This window comes from Botrytis cinerea, chromosome 2 (assembly GCF_000143535.2).
Source record: "Botrytis cinerea B05.10 chromosome 2, complete sequence".
Lineage (NCBI taxonomy): Eukaryota > Fungi > Ascomycota > Leotiomycetes > Helotiales > Sclerotiniaceae > Botrytis > Botrytis cinerea.
In genome coordinates this window covers 1,397,620-1,422,051 of record NC_037311.1, presented here as the reverse complement: position 1 = coordinate 1,422,051, position 24,432 = coordinate 1,397,620, and the positions used below count along the sequence as shown (strand labels likewise).

General features: G+C 44.0%; 8 protein-coding genes across 9 annotated transcripts; 3 read left to right on the top strand and 5 right to left on the bottom strand.

Annotated features, from left to right (window-relative positions):
• Nucleotides 1–1,034: 1,034 nt before the first annotated feature.
• On the bottom strand, nucleotides 1,035–2,427 carry BCIN_02g04050 (hypothetical protein). Of its 2 annotated transcripts, none has more exons than XM_024691290.1 (5): nucleotides 2,250–2,427; nucleotides 2,070–2,163; nucleotides 1,999–2,014; nucleotides 1,800–1,921; nucleotides 1,035–1,712 (listed from the first exon to the last, which is right to left on the bottom strand). In XM_024691290.1, exons 1-4 carry the CDS (start codon nucleotides 2,325–2,327, stop codon nucleotides 1,915–1,917), a joined length of 195 nt encoding a protein of 64 aa, XP_024547059.1. In that variant the 5' UTR covers nucleotides 2,328–2,427; the 3' UTR covers nucleotides 1,035–1,712; nucleotides 1,800–1,914. The 2 variants fall into 2 exon arrangements, with proteins under 2 accessions (XP_024547059.1, XP_024547060.1); XM_024691289.1 differs by having other exon boundaries at nucleotides 1,800–1,912.
• Nucleotides 2,428–3,470: 1,043 nt separating this feature from the next.
• Nucleotides 3,471–5,268, bottom strand: BCIN_02g04040 (hypothetical protein). Its single transcript, XM_024691288.1, has 9 exons — nucleotides 5,031–5,268; nucleotides 4,961–4,978; nucleotides 4,888–4,911; nucleotides 4,779–4,837; nucleotides 4,685–4,726; nucleotides 4,427–4,627; nucleotides 4,284–4,365; nucleotides 3,840–4,202; nucleotides 3,471–3,780 (listed from the first exon to the last, which is right to left on the bottom strand). The coding sequence occupies exons 1-9, from the start codon at nucleotides 5,146–5,148 to the stop codon at nucleotides 3,620–3,622; spliced, it is 1,068 nt and encodes a 355-aa protein (XP_024547058.1). The 5' UTR covers nucleotides 5,149–5,268; the 3' UTR covers nucleotides 3,471–3,619.
• A 627-nt stretch (nucleotides 5,269–5,895) lies between these two features.
• On the top strand, nucleotides 5,896–8,028 carry BCIN_02g04030 (hypothetical protein). The gene is made up of 7 exons (XM_024691287.1): nucleotides 5,896–6,552; nucleotides 6,609–6,617; nucleotides 6,677–6,842; nucleotides 6,895–7,048; nucleotides 7,098–7,180; nucleotides 7,235–7,359; nucleotides 7,414–8,028. Exons 1-7 carry the CDS (start codon nucleotides 6,073–6,075, stop codon nucleotides 7,666–7,668), a joined length of 1,272 nt encoding a protein of 423 aa, XP_024547057.1. The 5' UTR covers nucleotides 5,896–6,072; the 3' UTR covers nucleotides 7,669–8,028.
• An 862-nt stretch (nucleotides 8,029–8,890) lies between these two features.
• Bcmnn10 lies at nucleotides 8,891–11,476 on the top strand. Its single transcript, XM_001553709.2, has 3 exons — nucleotides 8,891–9,976; nucleotides 10,030–10,318; nucleotides 10,373–11,476. The coding sequence occupies exons 1-3, from the start codon at nucleotides 9,541–9,543 to the stop codon at nucleotides 11,055–11,057; spliced, it is 1,410 nt and encodes a 469-aa protein (XP_001553759.1). The 5' UTR covers nucleotides 8,891–9,540; the 3' UTR covers nucleotides 11,058–11,476.
• A 1,461-nt stretch (nucleotides 11,477–12,937) lies between these two features.
• On the bottom strand, nucleotides 12,938–14,616 carry Bcjac1. The gene has a single exon (XM_024691286.1). It carries the CDS (start codon nucleotides 14,467–14,469, stop codon nucleotides 13,696–13,698), a length of 774 nt encoding a protein of 257 aa, XP_024547056.1. The 5' UTR covers nucleotides 14,470–14,616; the 3' UTR covers nucleotides 12,938–13,695.
• Nucleotides 14,617–15,728: 1,112 nt separating this feature from the next.
• On the bottom strand, nucleotides 15,729–18,844 carry Bcmps1. The gene is made up of 2 exons (XM_001553712.2): nucleotides 16,952–18,844; nucleotides 15,729–16,895 (listed from the first exon to the last, which is right to left on the bottom strand). The coding sequence occupies exons 1-2, from the start codon at nucleotides 18,659–18,661 to the stop codon at nucleotides 16,086–16,088; spliced, it is 2,520 nt and encodes an 839-aa protein (XP_001553762.1). The 5' UTR covers nucleotides 18,662–18,844; the 3' UTR covers nucleotides 15,729–16,085.
• A 137-nt stretch (nucleotides 18,845–18,981) lies between these two features.
• BCIN_02g03990 (hypothetical protein) lies at nucleotides 18,982–20,146 on the top strand. The gene is made up of 3 exons (XM_001553713.2): nucleotides 18,982–19,423; nucleotides 19,535–19,775; nucleotides 19,826–20,146. Exons 1-3 carry the CDS (start codon nucleotides 19,216–19,218, stop codon nucleotides 20,031–20,033), a joined length of 657 nt encoding a protein of 218 aa, XP_001553763.1. The 5' UTR covers nucleotides 18,982–19,215; the 3' UTR covers nucleotides 20,034–20,146.
• Nucleotides 20,147–20,151: 5 nt separating this feature from the next.
• On the bottom strand, nucleotides 20,152–21,752 carry BCIN_02g03980 (hypothetical protein). The gene is made up of 2 exons (XM_001553714.2): nucleotides 20,391–21,752; nucleotides 20,152–20,342 (listed from the first exon to the last, which is right to left on the bottom strand). The coding sequence occupies exons 1-2, from the start codon at nucleotides 21,612–21,614 to the stop codon at nucleotides 20,313–20,315; spliced, it is 1,254 nt and encodes a 417-aa protein (XP_001553764.1). The 5' UTR covers nucleotides 21,615–21,752; the 3' UTR covers nucleotides 20,152–20,312.
• Between the last annotated feature and the right edge of the window lie 2,680 nt (nucleotides 21,753–24,432).

Sequence of the window (24,432 nt, the reverse complement as noted above, 5' to 3'; positions counted from 1 at the left end):
CGACCTACAATCTAGACTCCAGACTTGAAATACCGAAATAGCAAACTTTTCTAATTCGCTCACAGTCGCCACGATTCGTTACAAGGCTTAATGGTAAAATCAGGTATGGACCAGTCGATTGGAAATTGTGATCTCTTGCTGTAACTTTACGCGCCGACAAGAAAAGTTTGATATGTGGTGATTGGCTGGCGCGTTAAATGAGAACCTATCCATGGAATATTGCATGACGATAACTATCTGATCATTGTTACGCAACGCAATGATGTCTTCTATGATTGGAAGGTATTATCTGGAATTCTCGCAAGGAAATAGATGGGCCTCGCTCAACGTTTGGAGTTGTTGAAGGATGGAAAAAGAGGAGAGAAAAGATGGGGGAAGGTGATGATCTACTTGGATTATTTTTTAGCAATCAATAAGGTGCGTGTTTATCGATATCAATCATTACCACATGATGAAGCTAACTATTAAAGTGCCGAATTTACTAAAACCACGACGCCAGGATAATATCACCCCATCACATCTTCACGACGAACTTATGCACCCCTTCATGCGGAGGTTTTGATTATGAAACCTATGGCACTCTCTATCTGAATGATATCTACCTGATGTGTGTATCGATATCTCATTTCTGTATCTGAATCAGTGTAACTCTTCGTTACAATACAAGTTATAAGACCTCGTCCTCCATCGGTTGGAATACATGCCTTTACCAAGGTTTGAAACCTGTGTACATAAAGCAACGGGTCTCAAATTCATATGACATGATGTCTCTGATGACAGCCGTTTGGTAGAACTAAGTTCATATCGGAACTTTACAATTCGTTTTCTGTGAAACAGAGGTTCTCAGGCAATGACGTGTAAAACATCGACGGGAGAAGAAGTGTGGTTGCGAAGAATGGGAGGAAAAGTGTACTGTCCTTTACCTTCTGGATATTTGGTACCTTACTATGTAAGTCTCAGAGTTGTACTACCGGGGTTCCTTCCTCTTATTATCACAGATCACAATATCTAAGAGCAAGAACTCGGGATCGTTTTGAGCACTTAGCTGGCTAATCGTCCCTGATTGATGTATAGAAGATAGGATATTAACCTCGAAGCATTTACTGCTAAAATTGCAAGATTATTATGTTGTCAAGTTGATCTAGCATATCAAAGCCTCACTTTCAAGTTGCAACCCTCCCTCTACTCCCACGCAAACACAATGTGAACAAATGGAAGTATTGTTCGTGAAATAGCTATAGTCTGTCCATATTGTCCTAACTATCGAACCCAATTCTTCAGCACCAAGTTTCCAACAAGCTTAGTCTAATAAGCACGCTTGGGTATCGCTACCATGGAAATAATCTGTGGCCCGTTGTAGGGAGGAGGTGGTACATCATATCGACTTCCCACTTTAAAGAAATTCCCGGGTGGCGTATCAACCACAGAGCACAATCCTTGCGCAGGCCAGAAATTGGCCCCATTAGATTTCCCATTCGCTGCGCAAAATTGTAGACACGTTTCAAAGTCATTCGTCATCAACTCAGGGCCCTGCACAGCTCGGTATATGCCATGGGAAGTGGTCGTCAACCAAGGATGGGTGTATACCATCACTGAACGCTGGCAGTAAATTCTGAAGTTTTGCCCATTGCGATTCACAACTTGCTGGTTGGAAGCTGGGCAAGAAATCGCGGGAGGAGGAGGTGGTGGTGTGATGCAAGAGGGGGACGTGCCTGAATTGGTGATCCCGTGTTAGATTTGCAACGGGGACAAAAGGAGTGGGCAAGGAAGATAGCATGAAAAGGGAAGAGGAAACTTGCCATCCCATTTGAAATTTTGACCTGGTGGGCAACAGCCTTGCTTTCCACTAGCAGATTGGACCGTGTTTGGTGGCAGGCAGCAAGTTGTAGCGCCGGTCTGAGCTTGTGCATATCTTCATTGCCTATGTTAGCTTTTCGTATTTTTTCTCACAAGACTGTCTTGTAGCTTTCTCTAGCTAGGATAGAATTAGAATCTTACTCTGTTCCAAGACAAACTGTATTCGAAGTGTTAGATATATGAAGGTGAAGATAATAGGCGGAGATACGCACTACTTATAGCTGCAGTTTCGCACTCGCCCTGGAAAACACCATTTGCATCATTTTTAGGGACGTAATTTGGTCCCGCGGTTCTCTTGCAGAAATCCTGGATTGAACAAATGTCAGATCATTCTGTTTCTGTAGCACAAGTGCATAGATTTATATTGTCTGGAATAGAAAGGACTGGTATACCTCAGGCGTCTCCAACTGAGCAGCTACGAAGCTTGCAATGGTGAAAACACTAAGTATCGAGAGCTTGAATGGTTTCATCGTGAAGTAGTAGATGAAGTCAAAAGATAGAATCCAAGTAAATTTGGAAGTTCAATCAGTCACCAAGGGCACGCAGGTGTAGAAGTATGTTTTTTCTCTCAATATTCTTGATTAAGAACAAGTCAATCTGCTTGATATGATATGTATGTACCACATGCCCCGATTTCTGCACTTTGCAGGAAAGAGGCGGGACCAAAACAATGCACCGTAATAAAGTGTCACCACCTTCTCACTTGAAATGAGTAGCACGACGCATTTGATTATTGACATGATTCGCAACCCCGCAATGTATGTAGGGAGACTATATCGAGTCCCTGCCTCAAAAGCATTCCTATCTCACAGTTTGAGGACCTCGCCGACCATAACATTTGTCTGCGAGCTGCACCAAGCGGCATTTTACAGGCCTCTTGGTGCAACTTTTGCTGTTTTGGCATAGCTGCACTATGTTGCTCTGTCTTAGATACAGCTTTGGCGCAAATATGTTGTAGCTGAAGATGCTGTTGTGGCTGCCTGCAATGTTGGAATCGGTAGTTTAAAATACGTAACATCTAAGACCGCGTAATGAATGTTTTCACAAAGTAGTACAGACGTACGGTACAAGTATGGGGTAGCGTACTAATTTCCCTGTACGAAGAATGGCATGCATTATCTGTTGCACCAAGGCTTGGTACTTCGTGCCGATCCGGCGCGTTCCTCGGAAATAGGTTGAGACACTAAAGATATCATATATCTGGTGATACTTGTGTGACTCAAATATGAAATAGATGTGTAGCTGAAGTCAGAGAAATAAGTATGCTGTATTTATGTGCTCACACGGAACTAAGAAGCGAGGAGTAAGTAAGGGGGTATTATTACATTAGTGTCCTCCTCCCGCGAGGATCGGGACGATCATGAGATGGCTGTTGTGATCGATTTGAGACGGTGGCACATATGCATGAAGATGCTTTTTCTCCGAAAACCACTATGTGCAGCAGAAATTTAGGTGATGTTGGGAACGAAACGAGGCGCTTTTCCCGTTGGGGCGAGGCGTTTTCTCTGCAAGCGAGATCTCGTGATATCTAATTTTCACCTCACCTCTCTACGTAGGCGAAAAGACCCGGTCAGAATTGGGTTACTGGCATAGTTTCAAACAAAGCGGTAAGATGGTTGTATCAACTTCAGATTATCATTGAAATTCTAGCCTGAAGTAACCCTCATCTTTCGTCTCCAAAGATACGACACCAATTGTCCCTACCAGCCTGGCCCTCCCCACTTCCCGAAAAGCTTTCATAAGCCAAGATAGTAGCTTTTCACTAAGTCCTCTTTGTAACAGGAATAGCACATAAGAAATCACCTCCTGCAGGTGCTGCTCCTGTTGGAGGACTCTGGTGTATAGAAGCCCAAACACAATTATCGGTGGGATTGCCATCGTCATAGAAGTTGACACCTTGACAGAAAGGTGAGGCTTTGGCAGCTAGATATCAGAAATCAGTATTTTATCTCACGGTCCAAAAAGATAATTTGATGACTCACAGCACTGCTCCATGCACTCCTTGAAATCTTTCGCACTCGAAACTCCCAAGTTTGCATTTGCAGCTGTATGACCCAACGTACAATAAACCTTGTACTCAACTCCGCCCACCGTGGTTTTCTTGCCTTCAGCAGCCGGACATTTATCTGGGAAGGGGTCTGGTGTTGGACATGATGGGCATGGGCAGGGACAAACTGGCTCCTCGATTAGATGAGCACTATCAAATGGATCAACTGTTACGGGTACGGCGTTGTTGCCATGAGTTCGTAAGTAGCAGATACCAGTAGCTTGATTCCAGATTGCACGGACACAGGTATCGGTTCCAGAGCAGCGAGTCATGCAATCGCCCAATGAAGGTGCGGGTGCTTGCCCCAAGTCGTTTAATCCGTGATTAACAATAAGCTTGTTAGACATTGATCAAAGATGAGGTGAAGAAATTTACTCACTCAGTTTACAATAGAGCTTGTATTTCTTGCCTCCGGCTGTGAATTCTTTTCCGTCACCCTTAGGGCAAGAAGGTGTCGGGTTCTAAGACGTCGATTTCAGTCTAGAAACTTCACTACCGTTATCTCCCAGAATGAGCACTTACCGGCTTGCAAGAACAATCACAGGTAAACACGTCATCGTCATTTGCACAGCAGCTACCTGTTAAGGTCTTTGGATCGGCATGATAGAATTTACCTGGAGCGCAACAATCGCCTTTGTTCGTCGTGGCATCGAAGGAAAAAAGACCTGGAGCAACGCAACATGCTCCTTCTGTCTTGACCACGGGGTCAACAATGAAAGTTCCCTATAAAATTTTCAGTGAGATTCATGTTTTATAAAGCCCAATTTAAAAGAAGCCTACCTTGTCTTTACCGCAGCATCCAGGCTTGTTCGTTTTCGGATCCTAGAAGGTTTAGAACGTGAAATCACGACCATACAGAGACATCATCTCTTACGGTGTATGGTCCCCAATAACAGCTTGTGACTGGAGGCGCAACGCATTGTCCAGTCGGTTCTATACGCCCAATAAGAACAAGACTGATAATTCATCTAGGGAGAACTTACTGCCAGTCGCATCGAACTGCATGGCTGAAAAGTTTGTCAGAGAGCAAAAATTGAGGTTATTTTACCAACTCACAAAATTGAGATCCGGCCTCTGTCATAAATTAGTCTATCATTGTCTGAGAATCTTGAAGTGATGATCTTACTTTGCTTGCATACAGCATCCCATTTTGCCTTATCAGCTGGAGTTGGGTCGACAGCAAGAACTTGACTTGTTAGGAAAGTAAGAGGAAGCAAAAGCTTCGCCAAACTGTGAATCAACATGTTAAAATTGAATATTCAGTCCGTGAAGTTAAATTAAACTGTTAACAAGATCTTTTGTAATTTTGAAAAGGAAGAGAATATGTCAAAGTCAACTCTCCAGAGACTGGTCATAGGCTATACAAAATAGAGATGGAAAAGAAGGTTGCCTGGCCAATAATCTATCAAAAGAGTGTCTTTCAACGCAAGTCTCAAAGTCCAGACTATGAACTGTAACATGGAGATGCTTGTGGAACATTGATTAATATTGCATCTTGTAAAGCTCCGAGAGAACCCAGTTGTGGATGTATGAAGACAGAAAAGGGAACCGAGTGTGTTTTACAACATGAAAGGCATGCATGTTTCTCCTAAAGTTGTTCGGAGCGACATTCCGTGGAAGCGATAGAAATCGTGACATGTTGACTTAGAATTGAAAAGGTATGTGGACATACGTTGAGCTACTCCTTACTCTAATTATGTAGTCAAATATTGATTTTCATGTATTTCGGTGATACTACTTGTGCGGTTCCAGCTCAAGAAATGGGGCGTACCTGAACCAACCTTGTTGTGCGACAATAGCAATTTATGGCCGGCTGAAGGTGTCTTGAATTGCAATGCGGGGAAACATTATCCTCTCGGCTGGAAAAGTGATACCTTTCATCGGAGGATAAACTTGTACCTGGTTTGGAGAATATAGTGGCGTCACGGATGAGTACAATGATGCATGAACATATATGGAGCTAATCTGAAGAAGAAAACGTATTTACCTTAGAACAGCTGAGGTCCATGTTCCATTTCTTTTGTCATTCGAACAAAACAAATACTCTTATTCTTTAAATTTCCATCAAGTCCAACTTTGAAGCTGAAGTTCTGATCTACACGCTTGCGAGATATATCCTCGCCTTGATCCTCTTGCCATCTTTTTTGAGTCATATTTCATCGACAGCCATGATGGGCCTCAGTAGAAGTACGCTCGTTGTACTCTTTTCCCTCTTTTTCTTGTTCCAACCATTCGTGAACGCTCAAGATCAGGCTCAAGGACGACCAGGAGCAGCAGCTCCTGCTTCAGCACCCGCGGCTGGCCGACCTGGCAGCGCACCTCCTCCTGATCAGGTGCCAATTCAACCAGCGGCTTCAGACCCTGCTCCTGCTGCTGGCAGACCTGGCGGTGCATCAAGCCCCGCGGCCGGGGATCCTGCAGCAGGGAGACCCAAAGTCTATGCCTGTCCGGCAGACAACGGAGCAAGATATACAACCGCAAATGGAGTAACTTTCGAGTTGAAATGCGATCACGGTACAACTGCTAAGCCTCTTGATGCTACGACCACAGCCACACAAAAGGAATGTGCAGATTATTGCTCAACCCTACCAAATTGCCAGTCTGCCGATTGGAATATCAATAGCAAAATGTGTGCAACAAAGCAGGAGGTATGTATATTGCTGAAACTTTGAGTATGATTGCAGTCCGCTAACTTTGATGATAGTACATACCGGTGAGTAGAACTACGCCAGAAAGAGGGTATCCTTTGCCTTCATTTACTGACAAGAAAAGACATTTCCCCTTCCAGGAACACACACCTGGTTTCCTCTCGAAGAGCGTAAGCAGCGTCCCGACACAGAGTACCGCACACCGCCCGAATGCCCCGTGCCCAAGGTAGCCCTCGCAGAAAGTGTGACCGCCAGCGCAAGTTTCACAGTTGATGGCGAGTGTCCAACCAGTAAGCGCATACTTAAATATACATGAATCATCTTATTCACTGACAACCTCAGATAATGGAAAGATCTTTTTGACTCCACAGGGCACGTACTTCCAGGTAAAGTGCGGCTTCGAGAATACAGCTGAGATCAAGACCCCTGGAAGCCGACCACTTCATGACTTCGCCGAATGCATGACTGCTTGTGCAGATATTCCCGAATGCAAGAGGTATGAAGCATAGTCCAAAACAGTTTTAGGATGAGACTGATTGCAATAGTGTAACGTTTGCTAATGGAAAGCCCGACTGGGAGTGTAAAATGTTTGAGGCTGGCGTCGAAGCTTTAACTGCAGATGCGACGAGTACTTAATCCTATTACCTGTCTTAATTTGGTGGAAGCTGATTATTCTTTACAGGCAAGAAAGCATCCGCAGTCGTCATTGACCCACCAACATCTGCAAAGCAAGACGACCTGACATACCTTTGCTCAACAGAATGCCCAAATGCTGATGGACAAACATGGGATTCTCCAACAGGTCAAGTGAGTGTCTAATGAGAGAAGACGAAGTTTAAAACTGCGACTGACTATTTTCAGCGATTCCGTATGGACTGTTGCAAGCGCCATGGAACGATCCCTATCGGTGATACACAGGCAGGCTCTTTAGAAGAATGTATGAAGATTTGCGGATTCACATTGGCATGTCAATCTGTCGATTTCCAAAAGGACACCGGAATGTGTTATTTTGGGAAACATTCGGGTGCACCAACCATTGCTGCATCTGGATGGGCTTCTGCCTATGCAGTTGGCTGTGCTGGTGCTTGCAAGAAAGAGGGACGTTGCATTGCGTAGGCGCTTGAAGTTGAAATTGAGATAGTGTTGTTTCCAGATCCCTACCGTGAGTTTGTTGTCACTGCTGGATGTAGAGACTGAAGGGAAATGGTCAGTTCAGATGAATTAGAGTTCTTGGATGTAAAAATTGATGAAGTATGATCATCCCACAAGGGTATGGAGGTTTGGCTATTATCATGTCACGTGAGATCATATGATGTGCATATTAGTGGAAACAAGCCTGCTCCTTGGCATGTGGCCAGTGGGAGATCATTTTTGAGAAGCCCCTGTCCCCTCTTTCTCGATTTTCGTATTTGAGTATTTGGTGGTAATCTTCTCGACCTCCGATTTGCCTATCCAGCTGCAAATAACCTTGGGCTACTCTCTCGTATTGGGTGCTCTGGAAGATAAGAACAGATGGTGGACGTAATGACAAGCTTAGCAACACTCTGGGTGGCGCATCATCTGCGACGGTGACGGTGACAGTGTTATAGACATGCTCGTATTGTTCGCAGTTGCCGTATCAAGCTCACCATCTCGACCGTATGGATTCTGGATTCTTCACCGTTGAGATGCCAATGTGTCCAGCTCCAAGACCCACTGAACTTGCGAGATACACAGACTGCTTTGGAAATTAATAACGGATGCTGTGTTGACTTTGTATCCATTTCCAAGACCTGCCTCGCCAATGTCAGCCCTAGGACATGTCGTCGTTCTGTTGCTTTAGATGAGTGAAGTATTAAAACGGGTGTAAGGCTCAGCTCTAGATGTAAAAGATCCCATCATCACTTCGTCGTGTCTTCAGCAACAAGTGTAGCAAGCTTCGCCACAGTACTCCTATGCACACCAAGGATATCTGTTCAGATATTCACCGCTTGCGTATCCGAAGTGCAGAGCGTGTTTCCATAATTTAAGGTACAATAACCTTTAAAGGAGAGGAATAAGGTTAGCCTGCCTCCCCAGCACACAGTCGACAGATGAGACGAGGATAGCTGCACCAAGGCAAATGATAAGAAATTGCTATCGGATCTCCAGTTTATCCAGCAGCAGCAGGGCCACCAGTGGATCTAGTCGCAGCAGTCAAGATATAATAAGGCGCAATGTAATACTAGATTAATACTAGATTAACACTAGATTACCCCTATCAACGAAGCGTAATTACCCAAGACAAAATTAATTTCAGATTTGGGGCCATTTCATTAATAACTGGAGAAAGAGAAAGAGAAAGAGAAAGAGAAAGAGAGAGAAAACGAGAAAGGATTGTGAGCTGCAGGAACAGAGGAACAGCTACATATATCTACTTGGGCAAATAGTCCAGCACACGGTGTAATCCATCTCTACTCTCCTTTCCTTCTTGCCATCCCATCTTGACGTCTTGCTGCGCATCTACTCAGACTATTCACACGTACACACATGTATATCGTATCCAATTCTTCCACGTAGGACTGCAAAACGCAATTCAACAAAACGCTCAAGCCAGTCGTTCTCAAAGCAGACACAAATTGACATAGAGTACACCTTCCCTTATCTAAAAACATAACACGAGAGAACGCCAGAACGCCAAGAACCTCAGGACACTTTGCATTCGGCCAACGAATTCAATCAATAGAAGTGGTCGCGAGTCGATTTTTTTTGGAAAGCTCGAGTAAGGCCTTAGGAACGGGCTAGTTATAGTGTCTCAGTAAACTTATTGTTTATTTATTTTTTTTGACTTTCTTGGGTCACTTCGTCAAGCTGGCGTCCTCCGGTCTTTCTTCTTTGAAATCCTCCCACCAACATCATCGAAAACGGTCATCAATACACATAAAGACGGGAATTGAGCCTGAAGAACGAACTTCCTCCCATACCTCCACCCGGGTGTTATCACCTATACCTGGAACACCGATTGGTTCAATGTCACTATCGCGAAGTCCATCTCCAAGACCTGGAGGAGGATGGGCTAGTCCAGGCCTTTCAAGCCCTTATGCCAATGTCAGTGGAAGATCCAGCCCAAATAAAATGCAAAGGACAGGCGGAAATGGAGGTTCGGTGACTTGGGAGTCTGCGAGAGCAAAGAGCGAGGAAGTCAATGGTTATCCTTCATTTTCAACCAAAAACAATGGCTTCTTCAATCGACACATCAGAAATATATCAAACAGTCTGCCGCATTTTCACATGGGAGGCGATGGCAGTTATGCGGAAAAAGAGAAATTGGGGCGCGGACGATTCTTAGGTTCCTCAAAGCTGGCACGCATAAGAAACGCTCTTGCGAGAGTCAGTCGCAAGATGAGGATGCGATTTATGATTGTTTTGGGGTTTGTAATGATGATAATTCTTTTCTATTCTACACGTAAGTCAATTCATCGAGCAGGGGAACCGCGAGAAATTCTGACCTCGAGATAGCTTTACATTACTGGTGGCGCCGAGCAACGCATCTTGGAGGGGGCAAAAAGTTCGTTATAATACTGGCAGCAAATCAAGGAGGTGGAGTTATGGAGTGGAAGGGACCAAGGGAATGGGCAATCGAAAGGGACAGCGTGAAAAACAAACGCAAATACGCAAACAAATGGGGATATGAATTGGAGATCGTGGACATGAGCACCAAGAAGAGATACGCACACGAATGGAGAGAGAGTTGGGAAAAGGTTGACACTATCCGGAATTCCCTGAGGAAATATCCTGAAGCTGAATGGTAATTTGGACTCTGATATGCAATAAATGAAGGTTACAAGCTAACACTGCGCAGGTTTTGGTGGCTCGACCTCAACACCTTCATTATGGAACCTTCCTACTCCCTCCAATCCCACATCTTCAACAGCTTAGCCAAAAACACCTACCGCGATATCAATGATTACAACCCACTGAACATAACACACCCTCTCGAATCTCCCTATCTAGATCCCGAATCGCGTAGCAAAGTCGGAGACGGTCAAACAAGCTCTATAAACCTTATAGTTCCACAAGATTGTTCTGGTTTCAATCTCGGTTCTTTCTTCGTCAAACGCAGCGCATGGACTGACCGCCTCCTCGACGTATGGTGGGACCCTGTCGGCTACGAACAAAAACACATGGAATGGGAACATAAAGAACAAGACGCGCTCGAATTCTTGTACATCAACCAACCTTGGATCCGTCCTCATACCGCATTTATTCCCCAGCGCAAAATCAACAGTTTCCCACCTGGAGCATGCTCGGATAATGGAAACGATACGCGCATTCATTATGATGAACATGATCGGGATTTCTTGGTGAATATGGCAGGTTGTGAATGGGGACGTGATTGTTGGGGTGAGATGTACAATTACAGGGAGTTGAGTAACTTCTTGAACAGAACATGGTGGGAGAGGTTCAAGGAGGATCTGGTTATCAAGGCATGGCAAAAGATCATGGGAAAATCGAAGCCAAAGGATGCCGCGAATGGCAGTTCATAAGATTATGATCGAATTCGGATGGAAGGATAATTGGCGGATGAATGAGTTTGAACGGGAATGTCCCATTACGGTTACGAAAACGAAAAGACAAAAATCACCCTTTTCTCTGGATATACTATATTGTCTTTGCGTCATGAGGAGATGCAATTAACACCTTTAATGAGAGCATTTGTAACGTGAGTACTGCTATCTGCCCGTCTGTGGCTAGCGAATTGGCGTCTGGGTCTTCTTCCTCTTCTATAGATTTTATTTAGGCATATGCTTGTCTTTTTATTCTTCTTCTTCTTCTTCTTCTTCTCTTCACCGGACTGTATAATTGTCTGTTGGAATTGTGAAAAATTGGTGGGAATAGAAAAGTTTCTGTGTATATTTATTATAGAAACACAGCGAATATTACCCACTTTTGTTGATGCTCACCATCATTTTGTCTGTGAAGATGTCGAACGAGTTTGTTCCATATATGTGATGCGTATTATGCGCGGCAGTGATAAAAATTTCTAGAAGTGTGTTTTTATATGGTTGAAGTAGGTAAGTTGATGGTTCATGGAATTGCCGTTGTGTTCGTGTTGGGATACTATGGAGAAGCTTGGCATGTCTAGGGATATAGAGATATAGAGGTGCAGATGGTATGCACAGAGAACTTGGGTTGTAAGTGAGTTGTGGATTCACACCATGTAATGTAGGCTTGGAGATATAGGGAGGTTTCATAGGATTTGAGGTAAGTGAGGAATAGGGGAGACGATTTGTAGACGATGGAGAAAAAGGTCCGTGAGAATTATAGAGGTTTGTTGGGGAAGGAAGTGCATGTTGATGAACAGCATAGCATGGTGTATATGGGATGGGGTCTATCGTAAGATACATGCGCGCAGAGTGGCGAGTGTGAGTTTGATGGGAGTTTCGTTTCTGATCATCTATACATATCCTCTTTCTATGATAATAATAAGTGTCTAGACGAGTATATATTGAACCATCAAGGCGCAGCCAGATTCACCATATAAATATTCGTCAATAGAAGTACTCGCAAGACTTTAATTCAAGCTCCCCCGGGCCACAAGGGACTAGAACTACCAATGTGCCCAAGTCCCAATCATATATACATTACGAACTTCTTTCCAACATGGCTATTCTTCTTACCAAAGAATGAAAATCCCACATTCAATGAAACATCCGCAACAAAGGCTCCTCCGCTTCCTAAACATGTGGTCTGCGCTAGTCATCGAGGTGGCTGCCAGTGGGGTGTGCGAACCAATGAGGTATTCTTCGACTTTGGATAATTTTGATTATTGCATTCTTCAACTGTGTGATATCGGAATCTATCTTTGCATTATTCAATCTCGAATGAATCATTGTAGCAATTCTTAAAAAATGAAAAACCGATATCTCAAACGATATTTGTGAGTCAATTTTGGTAGTGTCCCGTCAGTCAGTCCATACACCTACTGGCAGGCCTTTGAATGTTCCTGGGAAGGCTTCAAACCTGTTGACGGAGGAGAAAGGGGGGGGGTTACGTATGGAGAAAATACGGATTGTAGGTTGGTTCGGAATTGGAAGATGCCGGATAGAGTTAGCAATAGGATGTATGAGAATTCGAGGTTATAATCTGAGAGGTAGAATATGGGGGGAGGGGAATTAGTGGATAGGGTTGGGATTTAAAAAGAGGGTTTGGGGGGAGGTGATGATCAAGTAATGGAGGAAAGAATCGGGAGTAATATGGGTTCAAAACAGAGTTTGGAAGGGCGTGAGAGATTACAAGGACTGCAATCTACAGATTGATCAATCGCTCCATGTTTTCAATCAAGCTATCGAACCTCCACCTCAAATTCAATATGAATATCGCTGCCAGTCGACACATTAGACGAGTCAGCTCCATTTGGAACATCTGATCAATTAAAGATTATAGAAGACATAAGTTCTCATGGCGATATGAACAATTACATGGCTAGATGGGACAACAGTCTATGATTGAGATACCTACGTCTTGAAATAGTTCGCCATGGCGACTGATGCTGAAACTATCATTAGTAGCCTCTTCTCGATCTTCTGTTGAACAGACTGGTTAGGTTCAGAGCGCCATTTCCACCCATACGCAAAAGAACAAGTAGATGAGAACGAACCGGAGTTGTGAATTTTTTATTATACAATAGGGAACTGTAAAGAGGCTTCGTTGATTGCTCGAGCCGGGTATATCTAAATTTTGGGCATGATTTACCCTCAAAATGCTTTTACCTTAAGTTTCCGCCTCTAATCTTTTTTTAAATGTTCCTTAAGAACATGCGTTCAAACTTCTAGCATAAACATGCAGGTAGCGCTTTGTATTCTCGGGCCGCTGCGACCTTGTATTGGAATCGTTGAGAGGAAGTGGAGGAGCATCCTTTCGGACTAGATGTGATGTGTTGATTTGATCGATTTGGGTTGATGAGGCAGTATTTTTGCCACATCTCAGCCACCTCATGAAAATAGTTTCTGAGTTGAGCCAAAGCCAACTTCATTTGCCGTGTGTTGAACGACTGATTCAGCCCGACGCAAGTACTATCGCCTGATGTCCGTGTTGGGAATATCTCAAAGTCGTAGTCAAAAACGATATAGAATGCGAAGAACCCATGGCTTCTACCCACTTCCCAATGCCCGTCAAACTTCCTCAATGCACCATAACAACCGGCTTGCCCTTCTCCCACGCATGCAAACTATCCCTCACATTGACCCAATATCTCAACCGGACCGTCTCTCTCCTTGCCGTCTCCATATCCCCAGACTCCAAAGCCTTCCCTACCACATCCTCACTCTTAACAATTCGCTCCTCATTTCGAGCCTTCAATCCATCCAAGTCTCCCTCTTCCTCCGCCTCCTCCATTTCCTCTCTTGTCTCCAAAACTTCCATCAATAACTCATTATCCCCCTCTTCCCCTCCTGTCTTTCCAGTCTCATCATGTACATCTACTCCCTGAAGTCCCAACAGATATTGCGCACGCAACAGAGGCGATTGTAATGTTTTGTATGCCTCGTTGATTAAAGCACTAGTAGCTTCGGCGCGGGCTTTATTCGATGCTGAGTGTAAGTCTGGGTGTGCGCTTGCCTGTAGACGGAGAAATTCGTTGCGCAGCGCACGAACGTCGACGTGGAAGGGGCCGGAGGGTGGCGGGCCGCGAGGAAGAGTGAGGGGGAAAAGATCGTAGTGGGTTTGCGGGGTTGAGGCGAAAGGAGGAGTCGTTTGTTCTGGCGAAGCAGATGGCGAGGGGTTCGTGGACGAAGATGCGTTTCTGCGGGAGGAAATTGCTGCCGCAGCTTGGAAAAGAGGGTTGGATTGCTGGTGGCAGGTTTGGCAAACGAGAGCTGTGTGGCGAACGATTGCAGGTCGAGTAGAAGCCGTCCTACATGAGCGCATAAGACTTCGTGGTATCATTGACGATCGCATGGCAATTTGGTGTAACTTTGCGGGGATATGATTTGTTTGCGATTCTCAAGATTTGAGAATGTCAAGTGAAGTTGACCTTTGATGATTAAACAATAATTTGGTGATGACGTAATGAGCCGTGCGCTCGTCTAATCTCCCCACCTTCCCTGAGTTTAACCTAAAAAACCTAGAAATCCCATGTCCCCTCGTCCCCTCGAGGTCCCTTATTTGTATTCGACCCCTCATAATTCACACTCAATGTAATCACCTTTTACTCGAACCCATGTTAAACGCCATCAGCCGAGTCGGACTAAATGCCCTTCAAATTACAAATATCTCTCTCTCCTGTTTTTCATATATAAGAGGAGATTAAGTATTCAAAGAGAGAACCGAGCTATAGAGCCCCATTCAGTCAAATCTAAACACCTTCGCAATCCGAGCAATCTTTGATACAACCTTCTGCATTTTCGCCGCAACGGTTGATTTACCAACTGCGTCTCCAGATACATAGCTATATTTTCCACTCCCCATTTCCCAAGCAGCTCCCTGCATTATTCTTCGCCCTCCGCTCTTCTTCGTACCCGAAGTCTCTAAAAGGGGAGACGCAAAGCCCCTAAAGCACCCAACGCATCATCTGACTCCAAATCTCTTTCTCTCCATATTCAACATCTCAATATCCTTTGCAATATCTTCATCAAACACCCAGCCCATTACGTTAATCACCAATTCAAGTTGGACTCTGAATACACAATGGCTAAGTCATTTCATAAGTTAGCAAGAAGGGTGAGGATCCACCAAGAGATATGCGGATTAGCAGGATACTACAAAAGTTGACTTGGAAATATCTTGTAAAATGTTAATTTACATATTGTACAAACCAATATAACGATTTATCAAAGTTTGAATTATGAAAAGGCAGAAACTGGCATCAAACAACTGAAAAGGTAAATTATTAAAAATATCGAGAATTGAAAAGTGTTCTGTCAATCCATACACCTACTAGTGGACTTGGATCAGAGAGAAGCCGTGTATGTACATGAAGTAATCTATGAAGCCGTAAAACAAATGGATGTTGGTGAAAGGGGAAAGCAGAAGACTAGACTATGTTTTAACTCGAATAATAAAGTAATCCAAATAAGTAGAATCATCTTATCACTACCTTTACACAACCTTTTCGGGAACAGTAAAAGACAAAAAGCACGAATAAATTCAATCAACACCGAATCATGGAACGCAACTCCAACTTCACATCACGAAATTCTTGCACAAGACGCAGGATTTGAAATTTAAAATTCTCATTCATCTCTCCTCCCTCCTCCCCTCCTCTTAAATTGATAATAGAAACTAAAACTGAATTTGGTATATCCTACAAACTCCCAAACCACAACCAAGGGAAAGAGAAAAAAGATACCCAAAACGCCATTCTTTTCCTATCCATCCAATCATACAATACTTTAAACACATTAATTACCGCCTAATCTCTTTTTCTATGATGCCACCTGTCTCTGAATCTTCGAGCAAGGTAATGACAATAATAGTAAACGCCGAACACCTTCTATCCAGCTCACAAACTCCATTTGCTTGCGTTAATCATCATGATCCGTTCCAATTCGTATTTTCAATGTGTTCAATGAAAATCATGTCCCACCTCTCTCGGCCTTCCGTAAACTTGCGAAATAGCCTTTAGGCCAGGAAGTCAAGAGTTCTCCTTCACTAGGCACTCTTCCTAGTGCTTCGCATTTTTGTATAACATTTTGCAAAATTCTGCCTAGCAATTCTTCTGACATGGGAAAGTGTTTATCCAAATCGATTTCTAACGGATTCAAAAATGTGTCGTTGTCCCCTAATAGTTCTTCTGCCGATGGTCTTTTGTGCTGATCTCGGTTCAGGCAGTTTTTGAGGGTTCGAATTAAAGAGCTTGGAACCAAAACACCACCCACACCGTATGCTGGATATTCGATCTCATAGCTGAAGTTTATGATCGCTTGGCAACGCTGCAGTTGGTTTTGAATATGACCAAATGGAGCACGACCATAGGTCATTTGATAAAGTATACAGCCCAGACTCCATATATCGGATGGTTTCCCGAGTTTCATGAGTTTTGGTTCGTTGCGATTCCTCCCATCAGAAGCGTTTGAGTCCATGAGGGATTCAGGGGACATATAATTTGGAGTACCAATTTGTGTTTCACGATGGACGTTTACAGTTTCTTCTGTTTGGATTGCGTTGGCGATTCCGAAATCTATCAGCTTGAGGCGGCCTTGAACAAGCACAAAGTTGTGAGGCTTCAAATCAGAATGAACAATATCGTAAGCGTGAACAGCTTGGAGACACTCAAGCATTTCTTTCCAGTAGTAGCGAACAAAATTGATGTCCAACTTGGCCTGCTCAGATTTCATGCGCAGATTTAAGATTGTGTTCATATCCAATTCTCCCATCTCCATAAGCTGGGTGAACGTTAGTTAACTTGCCCTATATAATAAATGCGAAGAACAAAACCTACCACACTAAGGACTCCTCTCTCATCATTCAATTCGTAGTCATATAAGTGAATTACTCTTTCTACTGAGCCTAGCTTCTTTAACAAGTCGATTTCGCCCTTGAAACCACGTATAGCCGATTCATCTGCATCTTCCAAGGAAACACGCTTCAATGCGAATATTTTCGAGTTCTCTGCCATCACTCGGTATACTTTCGAACTACCCCCACGCCCAATGACATCCAAACGTGTGAATATTTTCCCATTGACCTTCAGCCTATTTCTTCGGTTATTGGCGTGAGATGTAGTAGCGGCACCCGCAGTACTGGTCGCGGCCTCTAATACCGACATCTTTGGTGGGGGTGGTGCAGGTCTTCGAGGAGTATTCTGACTCCGGACAGCCAGAGGACGTCTCTCCGGAGACCCATTGGCACGTATATCGAAGCTTTCTGGCCGAGTTTGCTTTTCCGCACTATTCGTGTTTGTTGAAGGCTGTTTATTCCGCCTAAATGTTGGAGGCGCATCATTTTCTTGATCATAAGTTGCAGGAACACCTGGACGTGGAGCTGGTATCTTGAACACGGGTTGTTGCTTCGACGCAGAGGGAACGGAGCGAGGATCAGATCCGCGAGAACTAGATAAAGTGGGGGGTGGTGGCGACCTAGAATGCAGGGCTGAATTTAAGCCGTTCTTCGAGCTAGGACTGCCTGAAGAGGCGTAGTCTCTGTACGAGGAGATGGGAGCCCGCCTAGCTAATTCTAACTCTGGCGTTGGACTTTTATTCTGGCTTTCTTGTTCCCCATATTGCGATTCCTGACTTTGAGGTTCTTGATTAGATCCGACTTCATTGCTGTTTGCATTCTCCTCCATTGGGCTCTGTTCTTCATCTGACTGAGATATCCGTGGTCGTCCTCTGCGAGCCGGGCCTCTCATGAATGTTCCAAAAACTTTGGGAACTGCACCCCTCTTGACTCTCATCGAACTTTGCAATCCTACTTCTTCGCCATACCTCGAACGGCCTACGGTAGAGGGATTGTATCTCGATACACTTCCCTGGCTCACAGCTAGATGTGACCTTGTAACTGTTGAAGGATATTCATATTGCCCTTCATTCTCATACTCGTTTTCCTGTTGTGGGGATTCTGATCTACCAGAAGGTCTTCCGGAAGAGCCAATTGAAGTTCTACCGATAGATACTCGTACGGTTCGAGGTACTGGTGCTGGCGTGCTAAGATCTAATGCGCCTGCTTCCGTTTTTGGTGCTGCTTGCTGTTCATTGTGCTTCTGAACCGCACTGGATAATGAAGGACCTCTCCGTAGCGATGTAGAGCCAGGCGTGCCACTCACTCGCACAACTCGTCGTGGATAGGTAGGGCTATTTTCACGGCTCCCAAGCGGCGATTGCTTCCCCCTGGTAGATGACCCCAATATACCCGCACTCTCCACTCTTGTGTGTGATGTTTGAGGGTGCTCTGGTGTCGTACGAGCAGCGATTGGGGTTTCAACAACTGAGGCCTCGTCGTCTAGTAAAGCTTTGGTTAGGGCACTCAATTTCATCGGCATTGGAATTTCGTCGTCGGAGCTGTCGTTGAGCGAATAATGTCGAGCTGCTTCTGTATCTGGACGGGTAGAAGACGGTCGGTTAGGAGGCTGTTTGTATGCATTCCGTGAGGCAGGTCTTCGGATAGCTGCGAATTGACTCGACCCCATTGGGGTTGGTGAAGCTGTCGCCATTGAGGCGATGTGATGGAAATTCAGCAGTGAATCGAATGTCGATATTTGGTCGATATGAATCAAAAATTATGTAATCTGGCTCCAATTTATTACATCCTCTTTTCAAGCAGAATAATGACAGAATCGGGGGAAGATGCGCGTAAAAATGGCGCGTGAAGTTTTTAAGATGAGGTTGGGTATTTCTAGGTTCTTTTTTCGCGGGTGAAATTAGATTTGATTGTTTACATGGCAGGGCAACCGTAACCCGGGTAGGCAACCGGAAGATCCCGCACACTTTAGAGCTTCCTTCTGTTTTTGTACACATTTGAACCACGCTCCAAGCTATTGTTTGATTTATGAAAAACAATTAGAAGCTGTAAGTTGCTTTCAATACATCTGTGAGGAAGTCTTATCAATTTTCTACTTCCCCAGCAGTCGTTCCATCAAAGGTTTCCCAGACTCGTCGTTACCACTGTCCGCATCCTGCGAGTAAACAGAGACACTGTCCCGGTAACAGATACACTCCACAAAATACTAACAAGGCGGGGTACTCGACTGATCCTCCTATCATCATCATGCTCATTATGAGTCCGGCTCACATCCTGTGCTTTGGCAATTCATTGACACATGGGTGGCCATCCAATCATCCATACGCCCTTGCATTGGAGGATACTTTCCAAACCTCCTCGCCCTATATCTCGATAAAAACAGATGTTCGAGGATTGCCTGGAGATCAAGTTGTCAGTCCCCCTGGACACTACTTACCAAGACTAGATATCTTGTGTGAGTGACTTCCTGTTCTATATACTGGCTGTGTTTGTGACTGTGGTTCTCTTGGCGGGGTTGATGCTGTGAATACCTATATGCCCATATAACATGACTAACCGGGCCCAGATAATGAGATTGAAATACCTTATAGCTGGATGGTCATATTAGGAGGCACGAACGATCTGACTCAAAATCAAGATGTCGATATCGTCTTTGAGTATCTGATGAAAGTCTGGGATTACGCCCTTGCTCGAGGAACTCAAGTCTTGGCATTGACTATCCCAGAATGTGGTAGTTGTGGACCAGAACTCGACCAGCGAAGAGATTACCTAAATGGTATGATTCGTGCTCATCAAGCTGAAAATTTGTGAGTGTGTACTTTGTGAGACCCTGAGGTGAATGCTGAATCGCATCTAGTCATGTACTGGATCTTCATGATGCTATACCATATTGGAGAATGCCAGAAGAGGAACGTAGACGAATCTGGACCGATGGCTTACACTTCACAGAAGAGGGCTATGATCGGATGGGGGCTTTGATTGGTGTTGAACTTCACAGATTGATGTCTGTTGAAGAATCGATAAATGAACAAGGGCAAAAACCTCTGATGCTCCAGAATAGCTAGTATCCCGAGGAGCGGTCGATAGGTATACAATATCTTGATGATCGATGAGGCTAACGACTTGAGTCAAGAGGCTCAAATGTAAAGAAAATGCACCGTTATAACTGAAAAGGGTAGACAATGTAGTATTAGTCGTGCTTTTAATGATCATATTGATCTATCTTTCATTATTATCATAAATGTCATGGTGAACATCGTCACTTTGAACTCCTCTATTGGTATGCAGTGACCACACCTAACGCCAGGCTTGTATCGTGTAATTCATTTGCATCATCCCTATTCTCATACCACCAGATTTGCAGCGACAAAATCCTAAACCAACATTAGCGGTGCCAACGGATGATGTACAATTTTACTCACCGGATAAACTAGCTGCAACTCAGAAGTCACTTTCTCAACTTCTTCGGCCAAATTTTGAACATTAGCATCCCATCTTCTCAGTTCCCTTCCAACAATCCCTTCGGATCTACCGCTACCTTTCTCCCCAGTAGCTTCTCCACCCTCGAACCAAATGACCCTCTCTACTTGATCAATCCTACCGACTAATCGACCTTGTTCAATCATACTTGCGGTAGTTTCCTCGGCCTTGTCTCCATCAAGATCCAATATCTCTCCAAGAGCCTCGAAGCGAATGTTGTTGTATAATCTCGACGCAGCCCTTAGATTGTGCTCCACAACTGCCCTTTGCAAGACAGTGGTACCATCCGAGGTCTTTGCGAGTTGATGTGTAGCCAAACCTTCTGCAAACTTAGATACTTCTTCGGGAGACAATAAGCGATCTAGGAACATCTTCTCTAAAATACTAAATTCGTCTAATCCAGCAGCTCGCTCATCCTTATACAACCTGCCTAAAGCACGGCTTCGAAGGGGACCAGCAGGTGCCAGAACAGCACACTTAATGGCCATACTGAGAGTGTGCAAACGCTCTTCCTCGGCGATGACAGGCAAGAAACTGATATCCTGGTAACCTTGAGCAGCGGCTAAGAAATTCCTCCTGGCATCATGGATACGTGCTTGACTGAGTTGAAAGTGCAGGTTCAGATCACGGTCCTCGACTGTATAAATAACGTTCTTGGCTTTGTTCAGGTATTGCTCTGCGAGCGTTGTATCGTCCACCTCGAGATAGTTGCGAGTAATACGAATCCAACAACGAACTTTCTCCTCATTTGTGACTTTTCGTTGCGATGATTCCAGAACGATGCCAGCTAATATTTTGGCAGCTGCAAGGTTATCTTCGTCGTCTTCGTACGCTGTGGCCATCAGCTCACGTATTTGCGCATTTTGTTCTTCGAATGAGGATGCTTGTTCACTAAGTGTCGATAAGGCATGTTGACCGACTGTGACCTTGGCTTCATTGTCATTGATGGCTTTGAGTGCATCGACAAATGACACGATAACAGATCGCGTAGCAACTATGCCTAAAGCATCTGCAAATATGGCATCGAATATAGCGATTAAGTCGTCAGGTAACTCTGCTGGTGTAGATGTGAATTGAGCGTTTGAAAGGAGGGTGGTGTAGCCTTGTTGCTTTTCCTCTGAGCTTGCAATCTGCTGCAGAGCTTCTGCTATCTTTTGAGATACCATGATCAATAAAGTTACCTTGATTGTCTTAGCACTGTGGAATTGTGCCAGAAAACTTTCAAGTTTATATTACTGCTCAAGGCTGAGGATCTGATGGTTGTTAGGTAGATGAAGCTTGAGGTGGGGTAGCCGGGGAGCTTCTGGAAGGGTGGAGGGTGGAAGGCTACTACTGTTAAGCTCGGATATTTTATGGGTTCGCCTGAGACAACGAAAGGACCTATCTAATCTCTATGCTCTCGAGATGCTGTACTAAATTTACTTTCTTATTTTCTTATTCTCTTATTTTCAAGAAGACCTGCGAGACTGGCACTACAACAGAGAGAAGTTGGGTTCAGATAAGTCACCGAGTATTGTGTTAATTAACACAAGTCAGATTCCTTTTTGATGCCCAATAGCCTCAGTTTGGAAGACCACATTGTTACAAGTGTAGACAATATGATACAGACGATATTTTGCTCAATGTCAATACTCCTGACTACTTCATAGATCGCTCAGTATGTTACTATAGCGGCAGGCATAAGATACCGGTGTTAGTAGAGCTTCATCTGCTTCATTGGGCGAGAAAGATGATTTCTTAAGATACCACTGTCTTGATTGTTCGATGCTAGGGATCGAGAATGGCGACGGACAAAGCACCATCACAAAGTGGTAGTTAGTCCCTATAATTTTTCAATCTCCATAACTGGTCATTTCATAGTTGATAGACCGTTCACGATAATCTGCGCCAAAATATCAAGGAAATGACGTGGATTTGATGGAACTTGGGCTGGTAAGGAAGATAAAGCGGAGAGAGAAGGATAGAAGAAGAAAATGGAAGGACGAGAGAGGAGATTAGAATTCAGAAGGACGCAGTGAAGTTTGAGTGGATGAGGTTGTCTGAATGATAGTATTTCCTTTCTGCAAACTTTGATGTCATCATTCGTGCGTTTCATGATGCGGCTATGATCACCATACTTTTGACTCTGTAGATGAACGGGGTGTTTTTAGTGAGGCATCACTTTTGATCCTCTTTGGAAATCCTGCCCTGGACGTTTACAAGAAGACTACTTTGTTTCGTCAAAGGGATAAAAGACGAAAATTGAAAACGTGTCTGTGACTGATCAAGTGGATGAGTATCATATGAATGGAGTTTATGTTTCCGATTCCTTCCTTCATGCTGATCGCCATTCATTACACGATGGATCGATAGCTAATGGGCGAGTATCCGAACCTGCAGCCAAGCGAAGTTTTGTTTAAGTTGATGGAACAATATTCTAACGGTTTATGCACCACCTTCTGGATTCACGTTGGCTCCGTTTTCCACCCTTATGATTGATAAGCTAGCGGAGCGTAAGACTTGAGTAGAATTGAGGCTTTTCACCCTATGCGATATTGAATGATGCTACTGCGGGGTAGAGAGGAGAAGGGGGAAAGGGGCGGGATATAGGAGCAAAGTATGTAAAGCCATTATATTTCACATCATCAAAGGGTTGTGTCAAACCGCATCTGTCTGTTTCGGTTTTCTTCTCACTGTCGTCTTTCAATCATCACGATGGCCTCGATGTCGGTTTTCATATCAACAAGTCATGCAGAGAAGATGAACCACTTCTAGAACTGGTGATGGAAAACAACAATAACACTAAAACCGCAGCTCGACCTACACTAACGGGTGATGAATGTTCTATCATCGGCGAAGATGAACCACTTCCCTTCGCTTCGATGCTTGACCAGAACAACAACAATTCCGCCGCCAACTGTGCTATCAAAAATGTTATCCCTGATCCCTTGGATCCCCGGAGGAATTTTAGTTTGAAGATGAAAAACGTTGGGAATGAGGATGTAGAATATATCTCGGTCACTACCTCGTTAGTACATGAAATCAGCGATGATGGTCGACTTCTTTTCTGATTTTTCTTAAACAACCAGAACAACAACAAAGGGATCCGTCCTTGTCAGAAAAACGTTCAATCATGTCTCGATATCTTGTATCCTACGAATATTGCTCTTGGGCCCAAGTTTCCTGGGAAGGATGCCAATGATGATATGGATAATATAACCTCAACAGTGATAGGGGTCGGAGACAAATAAAAGCGAGTTTGAGAGATAAATGGTAGTTGTAGATTAGAATTATAGATACTAGATTAGAAGCAAGATTTGAAGATGCTCTTGTGGGAGTGGACCTTGATATTGTAGAAACCAAAGGTTTATTTTGAAGACATAGGAGCCATTTTTGTTATTTTGAAGAGGGGATTTTACCAACTAGAATTGTATTCTCCCAGAAGAGATGATTCCAATAGTATTCTCGTCTTCCTGAAGGTAAATCTTGAGGCTTCAAAGGGTTAGATATTAGCATTTCTCCGAGGCTGTTCAAGAATAGTTCCTGTGATTATATCTATCGAGAGGGATCTGGAAACACGTACAAATAAAAAGCTGGGGGATGTCTCTTGATATGCTGTTTTTAACGAGGCTGAGAGAGATAGTGGTGATCGAAGCAATGAGTTATTGCAGTTTTTGGAGAGATGATGAACGAATCCCTTGTTATCCTAGGAAGAAGCCTTTAATCATTTACTAGTCTAACATGCATGTTAAGCCTAAAAGCTCATCGGATTCGATATTTTTATATTTGATAGATACAATCCTTGGGATTGGGTGATATGAATTAAGTTCAATATTGTGTTTAACAAATAGCATAAACGTTATGAAGCTTACCTACATAGATATTATCTCCAACATGTTGAGTATGGTATGAGACATTCAACGATCAGGATGCACCCTAGATAAGTCGTTTTGTCTATTGAGATTCGCTCGTACGTAGCCGCGAGCTTGTAATACAGCTTCTTCT